The sequence below is a fragment of the Mastigoproctus giganteus genome, chromosome 8 (assembly GCF_048544385.1).
Source record: "Mastigoproctus giganteus isolate SK-2022 chromosome 8, ASM4854438v1, whole genome shotgun sequence".
In the NCBI taxonomy this organism is placed as follows: domain Eukaryota; kingdom Metazoa; phylum Arthropoda; class Arachnida; order Uropygi; family Thelyphonidae; genus Mastigoproctus; species Mastigoproctus giganteus.
In genome coordinates, this window is record NC_143582.1 from 68627619 (window position 1) to 68647726 (window position 20108).

Genomic DNA, 20108 nt, shown 5'->3' on the forward strand with positions numbered 1-20108 from the left:
TCCATTTCACCCATCCATTCACTCCAAAAGTTTACACTTCTTCCTTGAATTTATTTAAGCTATCAACTTCCACAACGACAGATAGAAGTTTGTTCCAGCAATCAACTATCCGCTGGCTAAAGGCAAATTTCTGCGCGTGTATTCGACAACTGTCTTTCCTCAATTTCAGTCTATGCCCCTTCAGTAATCTGAGCAAGAGGAAGAAGCCCATCAGCATTGAGCCTGCTCAATCCATTCAAAGCCTTATACACCTCAATCAGATCACCTCGCAGGTGCCTAGTCTCCAGACGCTGCAATTTGCAGAACTTAAGCCTTTCTTCGTAAGAGCACCCCTTATTCCCCTCACCAGTGTTGTCATTCTTTGTACTCGTTCTAGCAACTCTACATCCTTCCTAAAATGAGGCCTCCACACCTGTACGCAGTACCCAAGGTCAAGATCCCTGATGAGATCATTAAGCTCACTTTCTATGATGTTATGTGGTTCAGAAGGTTAAATGTTTGTACAGAATGGTGTATCCCTTGACGTAGACGGCTGCTCTACTTCGTGTATATTAAGTTGGTTCATCAGTATCTTCATCAGCGTGTAGAGAAAAACGGTCGGGTGGTTCAGGAATAGGTAGTACTTCGCCGGGAGGCACGGGACGAATTGCAGGTGGTATATTTTTGGGTACATCACTGTCCACTATTTCTTCATTGTCATCCCTTTTCTTGTATTCAATCTATCATGCGAACTCCTCTGACCGTTTGGTCGTCCCGGAGTATAAACAGAAAATTTATTTATTTATTTTAATAGGAGACACCATATAGAAGCAACGTTCTGCCACGTGATTTGTTGGCTCCATCCATATCATGAGCACTGCGAAAGGCATAAAACATCACTTTCCATTCGCCCACGCGTTGAGTTTTGATGAACAGGTACTGTAACATGTGTGGAGCCCAGTTCTTGGCCTGGTCGCCTACTTTACACCCAAAGTACAAGAAGTAGGCCGTTTTTATGGCTCGAGTTAAAGGGACGCTTTCTTGAAGCTAACGTGACTTCTCCACGTACGTAACAGCAGTCATCCGGACGATTCACATAATTACGTGGCATATTAATTTTACACGACACAAATACTGCGCAAAAAGTATGAATCTCGCAGAGAACAACCGTTAACTGAGAACAAATCACCCAATATCTAGCCGTATTCGAGGATTACTGCAACAGAGTTGGAGACGCAGTTGAGACGGCAAAAACTTATCACGTGATGCAGAGCGAAGCGGAAGTTGCATATCACGTGATAAGAGCGTGCTGGTACTGAAACTGCGGTGTGGGCATACGTTTTGCCGAGAGCCGTAGTTGTTAATGTAGAGTAACTCGATAATATGACACCCCAACTGTAATTCGAAAACAAGAGCCAATGACAAATTTTAATGTGATTTTCGTGTTCAGCAGCATGAAATTATTCAAGATTGGGTGTTTTCGCAACATTTTACGTGTTGACCAGTGTTATTATATTATTGTAACGGAACAGAGCTTTGGCATAAGAGAGATACAACAAAATAACAGTTCAATCATGATATAAACATGTATGCATGAAAATTGACATTGGCGCTATTATGACTTGGCCTCAGACTTATGAATTTGATATTATATTTAAAAAAATTCCATATGCAAGGCGGTACTTAGATTTTTCCGGCGATATGGCAGCTTACGTTAATTTGTTTAACATAATTCACATATGCACAGAGTATGCTATGTTAAAGAGGCCTCTGTTCTCAAGGTTCATAATGACAATGCGGTTCAGTTTTACTGAGAAAATACGGGAACACAGGTTTAATAAAATCCTTTTAACAGGAAACATAAGTAAAAATAAGTTAAAAATAAAGATACATCAATAGCTTTTGGGCATAGGTTGCCCTTCAACTGGAAAGCATTAATACAAAAAATGAAAAGAATGCAAAGGGCGAAAGAGTTAAGGTGTCGTGAGCACCCATGGTATAGCTTTGGTTGCTCCTGTCAGCTCGGTTACGGCAAACGTCGTTATGTAGGAGCTAGACGATCGCGCCGTTGTAAGTCTGCCATACGTGTTTGTTATTATCATCCCCCGCGGGTTAGGAGACCGACTCTTACGCCACCTTAACTCTCTTTCGCCCTTTATTTGGTTCACCATCGAACTGGACAATGTTCTTATTTTCTTCCATTTTTGGATAGCCTTGGTTGGAGGTGAGGGCACGCGTCTAAGGACCTCAGTCCGTCACAAACCGATGTGTGCTGGCCAATTCAACTATCGGTTAGCACATGATTACAGTCAACTGCTTAGTACAGCGCGTGCCCTACTAACCTGCTCCTGAACCCATTCCAGTTCTGCAGATGAGACGTGTTGAGATCACTAGAGTGAAGGTAGATCTGGCTAAGTGCGGTTACCCTACCAGTGCCTTAGATAAATGCGACCTACGAACTCGTGACCGAGCAGCAAATCCTAGGTCCACACGTAACGATGACCCCCACTTCGACCGCCTTTATCCCGTACTACCCAAACTGTTGCAACAACTCTCAAAGGTCTTACGGAGTTGTGGGATAAAGTGCTTGTAGCTTCCAGGCAGGAAACTGCGGTCCCTCGTCTCGAGGGTAAAGACCGATTCTTGCGGGGCGGTTCGGTATACCGCATTTCCTGCTGTGACTGCACTGGGTGCTACGTTGGTGAATATGTAAGAAGGTTCAAAGATCGAGTATCGTCACATGAGAGTGCTATCCGCTCTGCTGATTTAGAGCACTCAGCGATCGCTCAACTCTTCTGGTCAACCCAACAATACATCGACCCGCGCTGCTACATTAAGATTATTGACTGCTCTTGTCAGTACCGTCGCCGCGTCTGGTTAGAGTCACTTCACATTCATGCTGTGGTGATTCTTTTAACTGGAACAACGGAGGTCTTATCCATCTCATCATTGAAGTAATCATCCTTCTGAACGATAGACGTTGCCGCATGCAACAAACCCAAGCTTTGCAGTCACAACCCTCTACTTCCAACTGCTAATTGTTGTCTTTACCCAGTATGAATATGTCTTTACCCATAAAGAATACCCAGTATGGTGGTCATGCAAGGTGGTCACCTTGCATGACCACCATACTGGGTATTCTTTTCAGTTTTTGTATTAACGCTTTCCGACTGATGAAGGGCAACCTATGCTTGAAAGCTATTGATGTATGTTTCTTTTTAACTTATTTTTACTTATCCTATATGTTTCATGTTAAAATGATTAATAAACCTGTGTTCCCGTATTTTCTCAGTAAAACTGAACCTTATTGTCAGATTATACTATTTTTTTTTTTTTTTTTTTTTTTGTAAGCAGTTGACCAGCATATGATCAGATGATCTCCACTTCGGTCGCTAGTTTGACTTGCTCGCTCATGTGCCTTATATTCTTCATAAAATATGAATTAGAAATTACAGTCTTGATCCTCTTTTACATATAAAATAATTCAGCATTTGTGAATATTGTAGAGTAAATGTTAACATCAGCAACTTAAAACTTCAACAGGAATTAAAACTATTCTTATCTGATGGAACAAACATAGACCAGTGTTTCTTAACTGCTGCTACACTTTAAAAATATTTTGGGTCTGCAAAACTTTTATATTACAATATTATTACAGTTATTTTTACGATCCGTATTATCCTCCGTTGAGAAACCACTGGTTTAAAAGTAATAACTCCGACTTCATGATGGTAATATCTGAAGGTATTTTTAAACATTGTAAAGAAAACTGAAGTTTACTGACATAAACTTACTATGACACTGTCGTTAATTCTCACATCGACGTCAGTCATGTCAACGTACTGGTGTATAAAGTCGACTGAGCCACTAAGGGTCTGTTTGGCAGAATTGAACAATTCCTAGAAGAAAGAACAATTTTACTTATTTACTTATAAATAAACAGTTTCATACTGTATAAAATGTATAAAACTGTGGTTAGACCCGCATTGATGTACGGTGCTGAGACATGGGCGATTACAAGGGCCCAGGAGAAGAAGATTGAAGTGGCGGAGATGAGGATACTAAGCTGGATGTGTGGTGTGACGAGGAAGGACAGGTTAAGAAATGACTACATTAGAGGTACGGTTAAGGTTGGGCCTCTGAGTAAAAAAAATACAGGAATCTAGGTTGAGGTGGCTTGGTCATGTGGAACGAAGAAGTGAGGAGTATGTAGGGAAGAGGTGTGAAAAGCTGGAGGTGATAGGGAAGAGGAAGAGGGGAAGACCTAAGCTGAGATGGAAGGACAAGGTGGCAGAGGATTTGAAGAGAGGATGAAGGAGAGAGGAAGCCCTGGTTAGAAAGGAATGGAGGAAGATAATTAAGGAAGGGAATGCCGATCCCATATGAACGTGGGAAGAAGGCGAGGACAAAGAAGACGACTTATAAATAAACAGTATATTGTTACAGAAAATAGTAATTCTTTGGAGGGCGTCTCCGTAGCCAGGTGGGAAGGAGCAGCAGTGCGTAGCACACGCTTCTTGATTAGACCGGGGTTCGAGCCCGTCACCACCAAATACGGAGGATGCGGAAAGGTCAAGGGAATGACCACCGCATATTCCCGGAGCAATATGGCCTTAGTTGCTAATGCTCCTAAAAAAAAAACCAAAACAAACAAAACAAACAATTCTTTGGAAGTCCTGGCTAGTTCAATTTACATTTCTTTTACAGTACTTCATTCCTCTGGGTTGATTCTCTGGTATTGTAAGTCAGTGGTAGGCCCAGAAAATTCAGATTGGATGGGGAAGCGAGTGGGAATAACATTTTGAACTGGCGAAGACCATTCGTATACTCACATCAACTTTTATGTAAAGCTAATTCTTTTCTTATGTTATTTGCTTTATAAAGTAAATAGCATTATTTTCTTGTGGGATTTCATGTGCATTACATCCAGAATCATTAAATAAAATTACAAAAAATAAAAAAAAAAAGAGCCAAAAGAACTTTCAAGCAGTTAGGGGCTTGAAACCCGGTCTACTCAAGGAGCGTGTGCTACTGCACTCCCGCTCCTGATCACTCGGCTACGGAGCACTATATTCACAATAACTACCCATTGGGAACTATTATATTTGTTCAACAAGTTCCTTCGCAGTTTCAGTTTCTGTAAGGAGGCATCTTTCGCAGCCTCCTTATTTGTATCCTTTTCATGGAAGCACTAATCTCTTTTACAATAGCATTCTTCACATCACTTGACAGGCGCTTTGCGCCCTCGGTTGCCTTTATCAGAAGTGTCTGATCTTCGTTTGGCATCTGGCGATACCATAAGAAACCTTTTCCTCACACTGATCCAATACACTCTTTTGAAGCACAGTACTGTATTATTTGGAAAAGTCGTCTTGCCGTGGCTGCGTTACACTCAGCAAGTCCATAATATGAAATTTTTCGGTTTGAATAAGCCTTCGTTATCACTTCCGGTGCATACTGTCGCTTAATGGCACAGAAATGTATAAATATTTCCCCTACCCCTTTACCGAACTGCACTTAGAACTGATTTGACAGTAAGAAATTTCGATTACGAACCGTAAAATACTTTTTAAAAATAAATTCAGACTATGCACATCGGATAGCAAATAAATCTGTTTGCCAACTCTTTTGTAATGTGATTTGCCTATCCAGAGACTAACAGAATTTCGTGAATACAAAAAAAGGGATGAAACTAGTAAACAAAGTTATTTCGTTCATACGTTTATTATTATTAGCCATATGGTGCAAGGAAGCCTGAGGCTTATGCTGCACCAGCCAAAAACAAAAAAAATTCTGAGAGAGAGAGAGAGAGAGAGAGAGAGAGAGAGAGAGAGAGAGAGAGAGAGAGAGAGAGAGAGAGAGAGAGAGGGTCGGGTATAAAGGAATCACCAAGAAAGAGAAGAATGATGATATCCAGCTCAGGACCCTGGGTGTGCCAAGCCCGTACTCGCCAGATGTGAGTACGGGCTTGGGGTTAAATTAATATATAACCTAATATAACTAATAAACTAATATAACCTTTGAAATTGTTTTCGTGTCTTGAATCCATCCTAAAATACGGCTCATGAAAAATTTTAAAATTGCCCATTCCTACTGTATTCACAATAACCACTTCAGTTGGAACTATTGTATTTGATTTCATATTAGCTTCTGATATTTAATTGGCCTGCATGCTAAGCAAGTGTTTCATCTACCGTGGTGCAGTCGCATATCCCGATGTCACAGCTTGGCCTCATACTTGACAGGCGAACTCCGGATATCTCGCAAAGTTCCTATCGTAGCAAAACAATTTGCACAGTGCCAAGCGTAATATACAGAAATATTTAGCTTCTGTAGTGGTAATTGTGGTTATAATTTCCTCATAATATAGCATGTATTCCTTATTTGTAAGACTATGTAATCCTATTTTAGAAAAAGAAACATCAGGCGCGGAAGTGCATAAGTACACGTGCTTTGAGTGACTGGTTTCAAGCCCTTGACTAGTAAATGCAGTACTGTTTTTCCTATTCTTTGTATCATGTGAACTCCTCTGACCGGTGGTTGTCCCGGAGTATAAACAGAAAATTTATTTAATTCATTTCGAAGAGAGAGAGAATCTTTTATTGCACCACCTTCAATTGTTGACAGTTACATGATTGGATTGTGTTGCAATGCCCCTTCACGGCCAAAAGGCCAGGGGTTAACACTTAATAGGGATGATAAGCAGAAATATTACAGAAATACTTAAATTGCCATTAAGTGATATAGGACATAAATTAAATGAAATAACATCAAGTGACAAAAGACATTAATAAGACGATACAATGACTTACATAATGGCATTAGGTTACATAAAAATATTAAGATTACATTAAATAAATACTGGTCTAACGTAACATTTAGATTAAATTAACAAAATGACACTTGAAAGTCCCGATTTTCGTCTTCGCAGCTCGTGGGAGAGAACAGCATGAACAGGCAGTTGATGCACACACCGCTGGCCCCTTTCCCTGTATGTTCAGTAATTAATCGTAGCATTTAAGTTGTGAGTGCAGGGCATGTTGGCTTGGATGCGATGAAGAGAAGGCTTTTCATTTTGCAGACTGTCCGGACAGTCTTTGACTATTCCTTACTGGAGGGAACCTGGGGTTAATTTGCATTTCACTAGATTGCTTCAAGGACGCCCTCTGTCTATGCTGAGTGATTGGAGGACTTGGGATGTGTGGGATCCAGAATCCTCTCCCTATAGTGTCGGTTAACAGCAAATTTCTCTAAGTCTGCATCGATGCCCCGGATTCATCCGATAGGATAGGAAGCGATCTGATAAGTAGAGGCGTGAATGAGGAGGGTAAATGTTGGGGTTACTCGGAGCTGGGCAGGTGGAATCCTCTAGCCACAGAGATCCCAGAATGAAGGAGATGTGATGAGACCGATCAGCATCTTTATAGTGATTACCAGCCTCCTTTGTTCAGTGAGAGAGGGGCAGCCTGGGAATTCCGAGGGCCATTTCAGTCATATGGGGTCATATACCTACTTGAGGAGCCAGTACTCTGCTGCCCAGATGGGTTTTGTGTTCGTGGGTGCTGCCGACGCCCAGATTCCTGCATAAAGTAGCGGGGGGGGGGGGGTATATGATGGTCCTGACATATTTTGCTGCAGTAAAGGTAACCTTCTCTGAGACGTAATGAAGGTGCTGCTTCGCTCTCCATTTCAGGTGCGTCGCTCGCTTGAGTTTTTCGATGTGATAGTTAAATGTCAGCTTTGTGTCAGAAACCACCCCCAAATCTAAATGACATGAAACAGGAAGCATGGATACTGCATTAATCTTTGGCGAGATGGTTGTGGGTTCTTTCTTCAATGAGTAGAGCATGCACTCAGACTTTGCAGCTTGGTTGCTATTAAGGCCAAGTTGCTTGAGGTAGCCTACTAGTGCGAGGAGCACACTGTTAATTTCCTCTATGATCATATTGGGGTCTGCATTTGTTTGGATGATGGTCAGTATTTTTAAATCGTCAGCATAAGAAAATAAAATATATCTGGTCTCTGGATTATAAAAGGGGAGATAATGGCAGTAAGTGCAAGGGAAAACATTTTAATTCACCAATCGCCTTAATATATATCCCCCTAGAATATATATATACATATATATGAACAGTGGAAATCTAAAATATCTTGTTGTTCGCTTACTTCAGTTGATTTATGAAAAATTAGTTAATAAGTATAGCGACAGATGGTAGCACTAACGTAGCCTACCCTGCAGAATATGTGTACACTTTCGGCATTTAATTTCAGAAGCGTTTGTGGCGCTGGAAAGGTTCAAAAACATTTTATCAATCAAACCTAAAATTTTAAACGAACTAATGATTAATATTCGGTCATATGTATATATACTGTATGCATATATATTGTTGAATAATATTTTACAAAAAAGGGAATGTATATTTATGACTATTTCTTAATTAAAGAAAGAATTACTGTTACTTGCCTTGGCTTTTTCATACTGCCGTTGGCCAATTATTTTTGTACTTTCGAACATATCCTTTCCTGGTCCTTGTGCAATGCATTTTTCATTCTAAAAAATAAACAGATTTTAAAAATAAAAAATATTGTTTTACTTTATATTAAAATTTTAATAATGCTAATTTTTTTAAAGGTTAAGGGATTTAATGCTTCATGCTAGTGATGAATATTCTTTAATATTAATAATATAGGTCATCAATTTTAAGAACTGAAATCAGGTTAGACAGCTGTCTGATAGAAAATAATGTATCCCGCTTTTAGGAGTAAAGTTTAAAAAGTTAAAAATACACTTTTAGCATATCATCATAAATATGAAATTTTTCAGAAACCGGCATTGTAAATGAACACTACTGTAATTTAATTCAGGTTAAAGACAGTTACATTGTGTTATTCATCTGGTCTTCAAGAGATGTCTTTTCGTAGTTGATTACTAAGTTGATGTAGTCCTTTGCTGCTGAATTTGTTATTTTCTTGGTGCTTTCATGGAGGTAAAACAAAAAATTAAGAGTAAGAAGTGGGAGTGGTCTGTAGTTCAGGCATCTTTTAGTCTGCTGGGGAGAGTTATTACTTAGGTTGATTGCTGATATTTCTTTTTATTAAGTTCAAACTTATGAGGACCCGGATTTTGGTTAATCGGTGGGAGAGGAGGGTGTTTCTTGTAGCCTGACAGGATGTGGAGATGCGTGGATTTACTAGCATATTGAATTTATCATCTAGGGCTTGGACTGACTTAGGTAGATGGTATCGAGTTTGCTATTAATGCTAGAAATAGCTAAACCGTAGTCTTCATTTGTTACTGCCTGTTGCGTATTTTATTAACAAAGGAGACTGAAGCTCCTCTTATAAAGGAAATGTCTTTTCTTAGTTGACAAAAGCCTTCCATGTGAAATTCAGTATGCTCGTATATTCACGCATTTCCACATCCTCTCAGGCTGCAAGGTACAACCCCACCCATTAACCGATACCAACCAAGAATACTCCTCCCCCCGCAATTTTTAAGTTAAAGAAATCGGTACTACTTAATAAATATTCAGGGGTCAAGCCTCAGATTGCAGGAATATTTATAGACATATAAGTTAGTGCAACTGCATCATGTATATTTGCAGTAAATTAACCGAAGTTATTATAGTGGCATCGTTTCATTAGATCTCATATTGTGAATTAACGCTACCCGAATAGGTATTCATATAGACATGAGGTGTTTTCACTAACTTATGTGCATGAATCGGTAAACAACTCAACCCGGCAGAGCAAAAGATCCTAGGAAAAGGACTCAATTTCAGACCCAGTCTCACATTACTACACATTTAATTTTAACCTCCATGTGTTATTTTCTTGGTGCTTTCAATATTTACCTCCGTGAAAGCACCAAGAAAATAACATTCAGCGGCAAGGGACCACAGTCAATTCATCTTGTATTATGTAAGCAATTCAATACAAATAAATTAAGTTTACATGTTGTATAAGATTCGGAGAACTAAGTATAGTAACCAGAAATAAACTGTTCACACGCTTTGTACACCACGATAAATAATTTTAATACACGAGTATTGCGTTACAAACCCTTTACCAGGTTCTTGTTCACATGCATAATAAGTCAACATGGATTACAAATTGGCCTCCTCTAACTGCTAACCTTATATCGTATGCGTCTTCTCCAGTCCAGTGTCTAGCGTTCTCACAGCTTCACGTTTCCCAGCAAGCCCCGCCATGTTGCATTGGTCCCTACTTAATTTTAATTGAAAGACCTATTCCACAGTTCCCTTATATTTCTTTACTTGTTTATGTTTAAAACCACCTGACTGAATTTCTTAATATAATTATTTTTATTTTTTTTTTTTTAGACGTCTCTTCCACATTACTACAAAGTTCTGATCACTGTATGCTTGAATGCATCCAAAGCGTGTTTTGCCATTTCTGATTCTTTAGTTTGGCTGATTCCTTTTGGTTTTCCTTTTGATTCCTTTTTTTTTAGTGTTTCCGATTCCTTTGGCTACGTGTTTGTTGTGTTCATCTATGCGCGTTTGAAACTTTCTTCCGGTCTAACCGGTTTACTTTGCCATCTTTACATTTCTGGATGGATAATACACGCTAAGAAAACGTCTTCATTTAAAGACATGATTAAGTATATCTATTGACATTCAAAATTTAGCCTACTGTACATTATTATTAATTTATTTCCAAAGAAATGTACCTTTACAGTTATCCAACTAGAGGACAACACGGGTTACATGATAATAATGAATAAATATTGCCATACTATTTACAATTTTTGCACAGTGTACTCAAATGAGTTAATACAATACATGGACTTAAAACAGCATCCGATTACATAAATGCAACATAAATACAACAATAAGTGCATAATATAGCATCACCGAAATTAGAGAGTTTGACTAGGGCATACGCATCTGCTAGAGAGGCAGATCTGTAGGTTTTGTCCTTGCACAGCTTCTGAAAGTCAATGGATAACCTATTAAATATTTCCAGGGAGGTCATGATACGCAGCTTGGATCTGTATAGCACTTCGCTGGTATGACTTGTATTACGATCTGATAGTCCAGCAATGATATTCCAGATATCAGGGGTGAGCTTAATTTTCTGGAGAGAAGCTGGGCGAAGATCCCGAGGTTCGTGGAGATGATGTAATTCTTTCAAGGTAGCATATTTAGATTAGAGAACATGAAAGATTTTGAGATTGTAGGTGGTAGACGTGCGATCTTATTTAGCCATTTTAAAATCCAGTATACCACGGATAGGAACCTGGCTTGGTAAGATGGGGGTGCCGAGGACCATATAGTAGAGGCATACAAAAGAATTGGGTTATGCAACGAAGAATATAGTTAATGATAAGATAGTCCCTGCTAATGATATTTCTTCACAGTTGGTAAAAAAATTTGGTAACAATGATGAAAGTATTCTTGCACCTACCTTGCCATCGCATGTGCTCGTGTTAAAATCACATGGAAGTCCAGTATCAATGCAGTGTGGTCCAAGGATGTTCGGCGATACATCGCCCTCGTTTGCTTGTGCGAATGCAGCAACAAACGGACCCTAGACATTTAGGAAAAATAAAGAATTAAGAAATTCATGATCTGAAATGTGATAAGATATTTGCTCTGCATACTTATGACTACAATAGACCGAGGTGATTGGGAAATAATTTCCCGGATGATCCTCAAAACGAAAGAAAAACTCAATGTGATAAGAGCGTACATTTATGTTGCATATTGAATTTCTGGTGTCGACAAATTTTTGCACAAATTTTCGTCACTTGCGAAAAGGCAGTCGTCAGGAACTAGGAAAGCTACTAGGAAAACACGAACAGCATATTCGAAATCGACATTAAAATGCATTAAATCCATCATTTATATTTAAAAAAAATTTCAGATTGTCCATTCCCCAGTTCAGGTTATCCATTCCGCAATTCAGGTTATCAATTACGCAAGACATATCTGTTATTTAGAAGGTTATAAGAGCTGTACTTCGTTATCTATGAATTTTACTAAAGCTGACGCACGAGTCGCGCTTTATCTGGTGTTTCCAATAGAAATTCTTACATATGTTGCGAAGACTGTTTTTTATTTATTATTATTATAAATAGTGTTCGCAACATATGTAAGAATTTCTATGGGAAATATCAGATGAAGCGCCATTTGCGTGTGTCGGCTTTAGTAAAATTGCATTTCGCATTTGTGTCCTACACTTTTTTTTTTACTCGTAAAAATTTAATGGGAGCGGTATATAGCTGATTCTAAGTTCGTATTTGGCACTTTTCTTGTCAACTCACACTCCACTGTATCTTGGTTGGTTGTAAGCAAAAGAGAATACAGACGGGTTAAACAACCACAACTCGGATGCCCCCCCCCCCTCCCCACCCAGAGCTGTAACCTTTTGTGCACAGAATTGACTCTGTCACACTTCTTTTAAAGTTCACAAAGTTTCGTAGGTTTACGAAATCGGTTTTCGTTCGCTTACCATGTTCTGTACAATGAGGAGATTATTCCTTACAAAAAGAAATCTGATCACAAAAAGACATCGTTATAGAAGGATCAGAATATGATCCTTCTATAATGAAGCTAAAGTTCGAACCCGTGACCACCAAATACAGAGGATGCGGAAAGGTCAGGGAATGGCCACCGCATATCCCCGGAGCAATATGGCCTTAGTTGCTAATGCTCCTAAAAACCAAATAACATCAACAACAATGAAGCTCAATCAGTGTGGGCGCAGGCGACCTGTCCATGTAGGCAAACTAGGCGGCCGCCTAGAGTGCCAAAATTCAAGTAAAAATAGTTAAAATAAGAATGGGGGAAAAAATGCATATAAAATAACAAAGAACGCAAATTTCAGTTCCAGTACGCGCACGATGGAAATATCAATTATAATCAATTTTCTGTTTATACTCCGGGACGACCACACAGTCAGATGAGTTCACATGCTAGAGAGAGAGAGAATACAAGAAACATCACCGTATTTAGCAGGGTTTGAACCCTAGTCAATCAAAGCACATGTACTTATGCACCCTGTAGCGTGACAACTCTGCTATCGCATACAGTTCGCTCAGTGCGCCTGTTGCATTTAGGGCCAGGCCTGAGTGTGTTCATATGGGCCAATCCAGAAACATGTTATTCAGAGTAATTTTCACATTGTATAGTTGCATAATGAGACGTTCTCTTCATATGAATAATATCTTTGATAATACTACACGGAGCACTGCTAAGTGCTCCGTGTAGTATAGTGATTTCTCCAGGTGTCACCTGTTTAGAGAGGTCTGGGTTCTAATCGCGTCGCGAATGGCAGAATTATTGAAGGTATCTTCATTCTCGGCTGTAGTTAGTTGATATCAGGCGGAGGGAGTAGGGTTCCCCCGTGAGTAATTCCTGGTGCTTAAACCCTCACAACAATGCAAATCGCCTGTAAACACAGTGCTATTAATATGCCTTTAGATGCTAATGCTCTATACAAATTATAATGACAACGTAAAACCAAAGGTAACGAAAATTATGGGTAACGAAAGATATTATTGTAGATGCTCCCCCAAATAGGAAATCAGACTAAAAAAGTAATAATAATAAATACAGTAGTATCCCGATTAACCGACGCCCTCCTCTCCTCTCTTCAAAACATACTGTTTTATGCCTACAGCGCCCTGCCCTCTTTCTGGATAATGCCCCTTCTCATCCCAGTTTGAAGAGTTCAAAGAAAGGGGGACATAAAGACCATGTTTTTACCACCGAGTGTAACACCATATTACACCGAGGCCGCCGTAGCCTAGTGGTCAGGCGCGCGGGTGCATAAGTACACGTGCCTTGAGTGACCGGGCTTGAACCCCGTGACTGCTGTTTCTTGTATTCTGTCTATCTTGTGAACTCCTCTGACCGTTTGGTCGTCCTGGAGTATAAACAGAAAATTTATTTATTTATATAGCCTATGGATTAGGGGCTCTAGAATGTCTAACGAACTATTTTTCAACTTTCTCAACCGGCTCAGTACCTAGTTAATGCAGATATTTCGTATTAATATCGCAAATAGCTCTTAATTTAAATTTTTGTGGTGGTAAGATTGAAAGCCAAAGAGAGGCCAAGTATTCGGATTGATAGTACAATACAACTATGCTATTAGTTGTGATATTAACATAATGCTGATAGGATAGCTATCCTTGATTTGTTTCTTCCGTGATTGGCTATTATTAATCTTGATTTCACTTAACAGCCGCCTGACTAGAAGGGTGTACATAAAAAGGGATAACTCAAGTATTATAAGGACATAGTTAGGTTGAGTTTAACATATAGTTAAAAGGAAATGATTAAGTTTAACAAAATATTTACAGTGAGTTAAATCTGAATATGTATTCCCAAGAAAATATAAAATATAAGTTAATTTTGACATCAGTCAAAAAGGAAATTATTGAAGACTCGCTGTATAGTAACACATCAGTCTTAATGTTCACGTCTTCCAGGATTTGCTTCCCGTATTGATTACCTTGTTTGGGTAAATTTGCAGAGTGTTAAATATTCAGTCCTGTTTGCTGGAACATATCTCTGAGGCAGTCGAACTTGATAAGTGTCGACCTATAGCGTTGTTTATCTCTAGGGAGGAATATTTGAGGTTGCACTTATTTCGCTGATCTTTGGAGAATCGATCTTAGAATTTTGAATTTCCACGGTGATCATTTTCGTATGTATGTAGTATAGATCTACAGATGGTGAACGGCTTCCTCCGATTCTCTTCAACCATCTAAGGATCCGGTACTGAATTCTCAGTTACCAATTTGGAATATTTCTTGCGGCTGAGGACCATATCTCAGAGACGTATAAAAGGACGAGCGTGATGCACTGTGTATTTGTAGCGCCTCCGTGGCCAGGTGGGAAGGAGCAGCAGTGCATAGCACACGCTTCTTGATTAGACCGGGGTTCGAGCCCGTCACCACCAAATACGGAGGATGCGGAAAGGTCAGGGAATGACCACCGCATATCTCGGAGCAATATGGCCTTAGTTGCTAATGCTCCTAAAAACTAAAATAACAACAACAACTATGTATTTGTAGATCCCTCCCTCATTTCTTCCGTCATGCAATATGATTAATATCTTTTGAGGTTATGATTGATATCATGGCGCGATTCAGTCTTCCTTATATTTGGAGGGTAAAACTCTAAAACGGTATTCACAGGTTGGCTGCTAGTAATCCACTGGACCGAAACTATTGGAAGCTCTATAGGAGGCTTCTGGTTCAGCTAATGTATAATCTCGCTGCTTCTACTCTGCTAGATAGTGACTCTATGTATTATATATGTATACCTGACTCACAGTGGCACCAGAACTGTTCATCCATCTCCACCAATTTTCATTAAAAAAAAAAAAATCCCTTAATCACATCGGCCTTAATTGTATATTTACCAGGCCTCTCTGCCATCAGGTGGTAGCCACCAACATGGGTAAATACCACCCAATGCCCGTCCCTGGCACAAGCAACCGACTCTGGGTCTACTTCAGTGCTAAAATAGCCCCAGGAAATCTCGCACCCACCTTTGGTCGTGCAAAACTGGCGGATGCCCGTAAAAATCCCGCTCCCAAGCCGCCCACACTCGAAAGCCCGCAAAAAAAAAAAAAAAAAAAAAAAAAAAATCGGATGCCAGCAAACCCGCTCATCAATTGCAATGTGCACATTTTAGCCAGCATGCAGATTGCAACTGAGAGCCAGCAAAAAAAAAAAAAAAATATATATATACTGTATATATATATTACTGCACAGCAAGACCAAGACCAGAAGTTGATATTACAATGAAAGACACCTGTCTCAGCTTATTAAAGATCAATCTTGCAAGACATTAAAATACCTTCTATTTGCAAGGTTTCATTACCAGGACTTAACTCAACAATAGTATTTCTTAAATCTTATCTGTATTGCTCATAAATTATGCAATGTATGATCCCAAATTTCAACACACGTACAGTAGCAAAACGGGTCGTTTCAACCCAAAATATAATGCAGCTTATAATTAAAAGATCCATGTCTTGTCATAGAAAACGGGGTTTCCGTTTATGGAAACAACCAGGTGGTTTTTTTCTTATCACAGACTATCAATTTCTTAGCCTTACACTTAGTTATATCAAAATTATTAGAATGGCATTATAAGAATGCAAAATGCGATGATGTGTGAGATTTCTTTTCCTTGGTCGGATTACTGTTTCAATCTGGAAGAAACAAACCGGTAACCTGACCAGTCTCACTACTGCACCATCTGGCCTGCCACTGATTCATCAAAGCAGTCATTATCAATTTCTTAGCCTTACACTCAGTTATATCAAAATTATTAGTAATACCCATAAAAGTAAATTCAATCCCCTTTCTCAAAAAGTAACAAAAAAACTCTAAGTAGCATAGAGATCTAGTGGCATACAACCAGATATAACCTGAGCAGTATTAGTGGAAACAGTTCTACACTAGATAGTGACTGGAGGGAGTACGAGTAGAGTATATGCGGGGGCATTGTCGAGGCTACATTATATCAAGGAGCTGGGTATATTATTGCCGTGTGTACACCATATCCAAAAAAAAAAAAAAAAAAAAAAAAATTCAAGAACAAAGTTATCCCACGTACTTTTTCTGACAGAATCTCAAATATCGGTCGATTCAACCACTGCTTATCTCAGTTGTTCTAATTATTCACTGTATGATTTCTTTCGCTTCAGAGTTGGTACTTGTGCATATGTCCGCTCTGATATTCCTTGTCAGAGACTTTAGAAATCTATAATCTCCTCTTTTCGATCTTCTCTGGCTTAAAATGGCTCTACTCCATTTTGTCAAATTCATCTGTTGCCTCTGTCGTTCTCCCAACTCCACTAATCACTTGGAACTCTTTCACTTCCTCTCTTTGAAACTTGACTTTCTGCAGTCCAACTTTCCTAACAGTGAGGTAATTTTCCTTGGTGATTTTAATGTTAATCAACTCCAGCTGGCTTCTGTTTTCCAGTTACACGGGCTTAGCTGGTAGAAATGCTGAGGCTTTTGCAATTACTAATGAACTCACACAAATTGTTTATTTACCTACCAGCATACGAAACAATTCTAATCACTCATGCAACACCCTTCACCTTTTTCTCACAAACAATTGTGAGAAAAAGATGAAGGGTGATACACGATTGAGGTAAAACTCGATGATGGTCTCTTTTCCAATGGAGCCTTTTTCTCGTGGCCATTTACAACCTTGTGTTGTTTGGCATTATAAGAATGCAAAATGCGATGATGTGCGAGATTTCTTTTCCTTGGTCGGATTACTGTTTCAGATTTTCTGATGTCGACATTTGCTCAGATCATGTCAGTGAAATTATCCTTTTGGGGATGAATTCCGTTATTTACACTCCATCTTAAAATCTTGTGTTTGATAAGAATATTGCATATATATCGATTTCGATAGCATAAGAATTTAATGAATTTAACTTGAATTTGCTCAAGTGTGTGAGAAAGATATTTCTGTTGTGGGGACCAAATAATATCACAATCATCAACAATTGGAAGTATATTCTGCTTGTAGAGAAGAATTATAACTTTGTCACTCTTGAAAACAGTGAAAGAACGCTTGATTAATCCAAGAAGTTTGGAAGTCTGAGATATTACGTGATCAACATGGGAAGAGGGATCAAGGTCAGATCGAATTAGGACACCTAAATCCTTGAACGTATCAGTACTTGCAATTAAAGAGTTTCCAATATAATAATCAGAAGACTGGACTGGAGTTCATCGCTGTCAGTTGAAGGGCAAATAACTCATCAGTTAGGCTGAAGGACTCCTATTGATACTGGCATTATACAGGTCACCCTGGTTCCAAAATATATACCCCGGTTTCATGTTTTTATGGGCACGGTCAATACTCTAAGGAAAGTTAGAAAATATTTTATTATAATTATAATATATTGTATCATCTGCATAGAGTTGCCACTCAACATTAACGGACTGAAATATGGTTGACAGATCATTAGTATAAACAATAAAGAAGAGCGGACTCAATGGTGATCCTTGAGGAACACCTTGCGAAACAAACGGAGTTAATGGAGTACCATCAATTATTTGCAAATATCACAGTAATTTGATAATGCTCTTTATTTATTCATAAATCATTTCATTTCAGACTTGCATGTTTCTTTTTTTTTTCTAAAAAAAACAAGCTTACCTTTCCAATTAGATTGTTTCCATTCATCTCCTTTTCGAAAAGCATTGACGCGTAGCCCTTGTTATCACCGCTAATGAGATAATTCGTGTTGTTCATACTGGTACAATGAACAGCAAACCAGCTGCAAAATTTAAAATATGAGTTTATTCTTAGCATTTAGAAGAAAAATTAAACTTGGTTTTAATATAAAAGTGCTTCGTGCTCATTTTTTTCCCTACGGATTTGTTTTTATTGTGAATATCCGCGCATTTATGTTATTTGTTAGATAGCTTTAACTGTAACTTGAGTTAAATTTTTCAGTGGATAATCAGTGTTTAAATGGATAACACATCAGTATTTGTCTTAGGAATATAAAATCGATGCAGTGATGTTTTTTTTAAAAAGATTTAATATGACTACATCAAGTGTGCTACTTACTTTATCATCCCTAAGGGAGTGTGGTTAATATCAGTGAACTTGAGCAGCATCATTGTCGTGTCTACGTTGCTTGAATACCTTTGAAAAAAAAAAAAAAAAAATGGTTATATTTGCAGTGTAGTTAAATAATCATAGCCGTAATAGTCATAAAGTAAGTTGGGTAATAATGCCACCACCAATTCAATGTTTTTAGCCATAGTTTTAACATTTTTTTGGGTACTACATTTGGACTCGATAGATGGCGAATTGTTCCTGATCCTAATGCCAATAATATTTTTCTCCCCAGATCATTTTACGTTAATGATTTATATAACTTTTTACGATGATACCTTCAAATGGGGCGTTGTTACCAGTGGCGAAATTATTATGCCACCGCGGGAGGAGTAATCAGGGAGGGTGAGTAATCAGTTTGTTTTGCTTTTTTAAAGATCCTAGGGGAGGCAGGATTTTTAGTTTTGCCTCTGCTTGTTACTCTATCTTGAAGGAAATAACACCATATTAGATATACTTTTGCTGAATGAATATAATTCATATAATTCATATTGCTAAACGATATTGTTTAGCAATATGATACTAACCTAGGCATCTCTCTCTCTCTCTCTCTCTCTCTCTCTCTCTCTCTCTCTCTCTCTCTCTCTCTCTCTCTCTCTCTCTCTCTCTCTCTCTCTCACACACACACACACACACACACAACTTGGACTAACGCCATATTTTTTGGCGTTAAGACCCGAGTTCTATCCCGTCGTCGGCCGAAGTTGATTATGCTTCCCTTATTGACGGGATTTCTTTACACTTTGGACGATTTCGTAGATCTCTGATGAAGACTAATGATCTGATGAAGAGGCATGTTTCGACGGGGAAGAAATTCATTTCCCCCCATTTCGCAAATAGAACCAAAACTATAGAATATACACAATTTGTAAAGAATATACTGACGTCATATGGCCTTATTGCCTCTGCGCTTATTCTAAACAAAACTTGACATCCATGTTATGCTGAAACTAAGAATTCAGAACAATTATAGGTTAGTGTATGCCCGTTTTGTTATTTTATAATAACTGGAACTGGCTGGGAAGATTGATATCGGTAAGGGTTTTACCTAACAATCTGGAGACGTCAGTGTGTATTTCTTCATTAAGCCATGATTCAGATTTTCTGCTTTTCATAAGGTATATCAGGATTTCCTCTCTCCCCAGAAAGCCGTATAACGAATCCTTAACGTTCATTATGATATTAATGGCATTTTCCGTATTCCATTGAAACGCGAACTTTCTTCCTAGATAGTCCAAATCTTGCTTACTGAAAGCGAATTATTTTCCCACTGTGCTTTACTTAAGAAAATTTTCCAGCTAAGCTTCCGTTCTAGAGTCCATCCTGAAAGAAAAATAAAAAAAAAAAAAGACTGGTGGCATATAATCATATCTAACATAGTTATTTTAATAGTGCTGGTTCGCCATTAGTAAAATTTTCTATGGAGTTTAAGAAGGAACATGGTTTAGTTGCCAAACTGATTGCTGGACCAATGCAAAATTGATACTT

The 20108-nt window shown here is 38.6% G+C and overlaps 1 protein-coding gene across 1 annotated transcript in view; it reads right to left on the reverse strand.

Moving 5' to 3' along the window:
* LOC150081599 (neutral ceramidase B-like) overlaps nt 1-20108 on the reverse strand; it is a 178738-nt gene that overhangs the window by 73236 nt on the left and 85394 nt on the right. The window contains exons 5-9 of the mRNA XM_090380565.1: nt 18570-18647; nt 18153-18273; nt 11410-11532; nt 8444-8530; nt 3774-3878 (exon numbers count right to left, since the gene is read on the reverse strand). Coding sequence (XP_090236691.1) covers nt 3774-3878; nt 8444-8530; nt 11410-11532; nt 18153-18273; nt 18570-18647 — 514 coding nt within the window. The remainder of the gene's footprint in view (nt 1-3773; nt 3879-8443; nt 8531-11409; nt 11533-18152; nt 18274-18569; nt 18648-20108) is intronic.